At 43.6% G+C, this 5,284-nt stretch overlaps 1 protein-coding gene across 1 annotated transcript; it reads right to left on the bottom strand.

Moving 5' to 3' along the window:
• Positions 1-3,430: 3,430 nt before the first annotated feature.
• Positions 3,431-4,387, bottom strand: LOC147583714 (olfactory receptor 7A17-like). Its single transcript, XM_086684844.1, has one exon. The coding sequence runs from the start codon at positions 4,361-4,363 to the stop codon at positions 3,431-3,433; it is 933 nt and encodes a 310-aa protein (XP_086540970.1). The 5' UTR covers positions 4,364-4,387.
• Between the last annotated feature and the right edge of the window lie 897 nt (positions 4,388-5,284).

The following is a 5,284-nucleotide window of genomic DNA, read 5'->3' on the forward strand; positions in this document are numbered from 1 at the left end:
AACTATTGTGAATGCTAATATCCTTCCCCAAATGGTAGGGCTAGAGGTATCTATCCTGCTCAGGTAGTTGGCAGATTTAGTGAATACGCCGTATAGAGCTTAGCACAGCTCCCTGTGTTGACAATGAGTGCTTCTCACTGGTGAGGAGATTTGGCTGATTTTTTTTCTTCTCTCAAAGTTCCCATCCCATCGCTTCCCCACCTCTGGGGTCCCAAATCCACCGCCTTATTTCAGTTCCTTGTCCTGTCTCCACCTATTATGGACTGACACCTCTCTAGCCAATAGTCACAATTACCCAAGAGGTCTTTCTAATATTGCAATTACACGACTGTCCACCTTAACCCCTTCCCAGTGACTCCCCCCTGGAGAATGAACCCCCAATCCCATACCTTCCAACACTTGGCTTGCCTCCCTTGACCGACCCACCAGCTTTACACTCACACCGCCTCACCCCTTCGATCTCCCACACACCGAGCCTGAGTTGTAGCTTCTCCGGAAGGCCCGGCTCAGGTCTCGGAGCCTCTACACCCCTGCTTCCCTCTGCTTGGAGTCACCCCCTGGTCCGTTTGGAGTTTTTCATCTCTTCTCTATCCTGAAAATCCTATCTCCTCTTTCTGAAGCAAGGAGTCCTCTCCCTCATGAGTCTTCGTGGGTGTAGTTCCTTTTAATATTCTCACAGACTATTAAATAGTCTACTAAATAGTCTATTAAATAGCTTCCAGCTACCAATCTCTCTGAACCTTTCCTGAAATACCTGCTGAGCTCTAAGCCTCACCTGGATGGGGTCTGTGAGAGGAACGTCTCCAGGTGGAAGTCTGAATTCCTTCCTGTTGGTTGATGATGGAGAGTGAAGCTGTATTCCCAGAGCAGGGAGGAGTGAAGCATTCAAGCCAGGCTTGAGAATCCAAATGCAAAACCCACGTCTCCTCCACCTTCGGGTTAACCATGTCTGGATCTGCAGCGGAGGAATTATTTATAGCTCCTTATGTTTGCTGTATCTGTTCTCTGCACCAACTCCTTAGACACGTTTCCCATTATTACCCCAACCCCTGAGCCCATCTCCCCATGGGAACATATCTGGACAGCATGGAATTTTTTCCTGTAGATTCTCTGTTCCCAAGATACAGGTTAGAATTCAGGCATATCCGATTTTTATTACTCCTCCTCGAACTTTCCTGGCTTCCAGAGCTCTAACATTGAAACTTTTCACAGACCTGAGTGAAAGTTGTTTTCCAAATCTATGGCTCAGGAACCTGTGTTGACTATGACCCTTGGTTCTTTAAAACATGGGTTGTGGTGGGAACACAAATCCTGATAGTCTAGAAAATACCTATTCCCTCTCCACCAAGCAAAGATGTGCTCATTTGCTGTAAAACCATGGCTACAATAATCCTTGGATTCATAATTCTTTTGACAAATCAACTAGGAGTTTTGTATTTTTAATACAGGTTAAAAGTTGACATTTATAAAACATTTGGTAATTCTAGGTGTATTACAAAGTTGTAGTCATCAAGACAGTATGGTACTGACACAAAAACAGACACACAGATCAATGAAACACAATAGAGAACCCAGAAATGGACTCACAATGATACGGGCAATCTCACCAAAGCAGGAAAGAATATCCAATGGAAAAAAAGCGGTCTCTTCAAAAATGATGCTGGAAAATTGGGTAACAACAGGCAAAGTCAGCTGGATCACTTACTTACACCATACACAAAAATAAATTCAAAATGGACAAAAGACCTAAACGTGAGGCAGGAAACCATCAAAATCCTGGAGGAGAACACAGGTAGCTATTTCTTTGGCCTCGGATTTAGCAACTTCTTATTAGACATGTTGCAGGAGGCAAGGGAAGCAAAGGCAAACATGAACTATTGGACCTTCACCGAAGTAAAAATCTTCTGCAAGCAAGAGAATTAAAAGGCTGCCCAAAGAATGGGAGAAGATGTTTGTCAATGACACATCAGATCAATATTCGTGTGTGTGTGTGTGTGTGTGTGTGTGTTTGTGTTTCACATTTTCCTTATCCATTCATTTATTGATAGACACTTAGGTTGCTTCTATATCTTGTCTGTTGTAAAGAATGCTGCAATAAACCCAGGGGTGCGTATATCTTTTCAATGTAGCATTTTTGTTTTCTTTGGAAACAGTAGTGGAATTCTTGGATCGTAAGGTAGTCCTTTTTAAATTTTGAGGCCCCTCCACACCGTTTTCCACAGCGGCTGCACCAGTTTGCGTTCCGACCCAAAGTGTGCAAGGTACCTTTTTCTCCACATTGTCACCGGCATTTGTTGTTTGTTGTGCTTTTGATTTTAGCCTTTCCGACATGTGTGAGTTGGTATCTCAATTGTGGTTTTGATTTACATTTCCTTGATGATGAGAAATGCTGAGCATATTTTCATTTGTCTGTTGGCCATCTGGATGTCTCTTTTATTTTTTTTTATTTTTTATTTATTTTTTATTTTTTTAAAAATGTTTTTTAACGTTTTTTATTTATTTTTGAGACAGAGAGAGACAGAGCATGAACGGAGGAGGGGCACAGAGAGAGGGAGACAGAGAATCGGAAGCAGGCTCCAGGCTCTGAGCCATCAGCCCAGAGCCTGACGCGGGGCTCGAACCCATGGACCGCGAGATGGTGACCTGAGCTGAAGTCGGATGCTTAACCGACTGAGCCACCCAGGCGCCCCTGGATGTCTCCTTTAGAGAAATGTCTATTCAGATTCTCTGCCCATTGTTTTTTGTTGCTGTTTAGTTGTATGAGTTATTTGCATATCTCAGTTATTTAATGGCTCAGTCAGTTAAGCGGCCACCTTCGGCTCAGGTCACGATCTCGCCATCCGTGAGTTCGAGCCCCGCGTCGGGCTCTGTGCTGACAGCTCAGAGCCTGGAGCCTGTGTCAGATTTTGTGTCTCCCTCTCTCTCTGCCCCTCCATGTTCATGCTCTGTCTTTCTCTGTCTCAAAAATAAATAAACGTTAAAAAAAAATAAAAAAAAATAAAAAAGAAGGGTGCTTGTGATGGGAACTGGGTAAGTGAAGAATCACTAAACTACACTACTGAAACCAATTCTACACTATATGCTAACTATGTAAATTTAAATAAAATCTCGGAAAGAAATAAAATAAAATCCAACTTGCCCATTGTAAGATACAGAAATGTACAGGCATCTGTGATCCAACATTAGGGAAAACACTGGGAATGTATGAGAGTGGACGAAGGAGAAACCGTATATCAGACAGATCAGAAGCTTAATAAAGTGAGTTATTGAAATGTATGGAGAAGTGGAAATCAAACAAATGGGAATTCCAAGAAATAAATAGAGGGGGCAGATTCTACTTCCACAGTCTGATCAAAGAATAGCAGTTCCTGGCTCTGATGCTTTGAGCCCTGCAATCATGGCATGTCTTCAGCCCCAGGACAATTGGCCTTTACATCACTGGAACCCCAACGATTCTTTTCAGAGCCCTCTTTATGTCTTTGTTCCTCAGGCTGTAGATGAAGGGGTTCAGCATGGGTGTGACCACGGTGTACATCACCGAGGCTGTGGCACTTGAGTGGAAGCTCTGGGTAGCAGCAGAGCTAAGGTACACTCCCAGGCCAATACAATAAAATAGGGAGACAACCGAGAGGTGAGACGCACAGGTGGAAAATGCCTTATACTTGCCCTGAGCTGATGAGATCCCACGTATGGAGGAAACTATCTTAGAATAAGAGTAAAGGATCCCAGCTAGGGAAGCACCACCCAACAATCCAGCTGCAAAATACATCAGCATGTCATTAAGAAAGGTCTCAGAACAGGCAAGCAGGACCACCTGATTGATTTCACAGAAAAAGTGGGAGATTTCCACCTCTGTACAGAAGGACAGGCACAACATCATTAAGGTTTGTAATAAGGAGTTCAGGGTGCTCATCATCCAAGACACCAGAACAAGCAGCCCACAGTAGGTGGGTTTCATGATCAGCATGTAGTGCAAGGGTTGACAGATGGCCACGAACCGGTCATAAGCCATCACAGACAGTAGAAAGTTATCCAATCCAGCAAAGAGTAGGAAAAAATACATCTGTGTGATGCAGCCTGCATAAGTTATGACTTTGCTCTGTGTCTGGATGTTCCAGAGCATCTTCGGGACGGTGGTGGAGGTGAAGCAGATGTCTACAAAGGACAGGTTGGCCAGGAAGAAGTACATGGGCGTGTGGAGGTGGGAGTCAGAGCTGACGGCCAGGAGGATGAGCAGGTTCCCAAACACAGTTATCAGGTACATGGAGAGGAAAAGCCCAAAAGTGAGGAGCTGCAGCTCTGGTCTCTCTGCAAATCCCAGAAGAAAAAATTCTGGAACTTGTGAATCATTTCCTGGTTCCATGGGCTAGAGGGGACTATCAGGGAACAAAAAATAGCATGACCGAGTTTCTCAACAATGAACAAGGCAAGTATCATTGGAATTCTATAATTTTTATTTTTCTTTCAAAAATTCAATATCCATAGTTTTTTGGATAGAACTCCCCCTCTGGGAACTCCTTCATGCCAGCTCTGAATAGGAATTCACATCCCACACTTAGCTTTTTCCCCCAATACTCATGGATTCTATAGTTTTAATGAGAAATTCTGTCACCCATTTGAGGAATAACCTTGAGCACTGACTCATCTCCGGACAAAGAGTACAGGTGTCAAAAAAATAAAAGTCTATAAGGTTCAGTGATAGAGACAGAGGATAAGCAAATGAAAGAGTGGATAAAATATGAGAAGGTGACAGGTGCTATGAAGAAAAACAAAGCCTGTGTAAAGGAAAGAACGGGTGGAGATGTTACTTTTTACTGGTTATTCGGGCATACCAAAACACATCTAAACAGAGGCCTCAAGGAGACAGAAGGAGACACAAAGTCCTCTGGGGAAAAGTACACCAATCAGAGGGAACAACCAGTGCAGAGGCTCTGAGAAAAGTCATTTTTTTTAATCAATTTTTAAAACCTGAGGGTGGTTGATGCACCATGTTACAGCAGTGTGGGGTGTACAGTCCAACAGTTTTACACATCACACCATGCTCACCACACGTGGAGCCGCCATAGTATCACTGACTATATTCCCTTTGCTGTGCCTTTTAGTCCTGTGTGTCCTTCGTTCCTTAACTGGAAGCCAGTATCTCCCACTCCCTGTCACCATCTTTCCTTTTGTTGGTTTGCTTGTTGTTTTAAAAACCAATATTCATTGGTCATTCAATGGTCAACCAAAGCCATTGCGTTGAGGGGAATGAGCAAGAGGAAGAGTGGTGACAGATGGTGGCAGG

The sequence above is a fragment of the Puma concolor genome, chromosome A2, assembly GCF_028749965.1.
Source record: "Puma concolor isolate L17-30 chromosome A2, mPumCon1.1.hap2, whole genome shotgun sequence".
NCBI classification, from domain to species: domain Eukaryota; kingdom Metazoa; phylum Chordata; class Mammalia; order Carnivora; family Felidae; genus Puma; species Puma concolor.

Coding starts and splice junctions, on each gene's coding strand:
- LOC147583714 (XM_086684844.1), bottom strand. CDS start 4,363: ATGGAACCAGGAAATGATTCACAAGTTCCAGAATTTTTTCTTCTGGGA.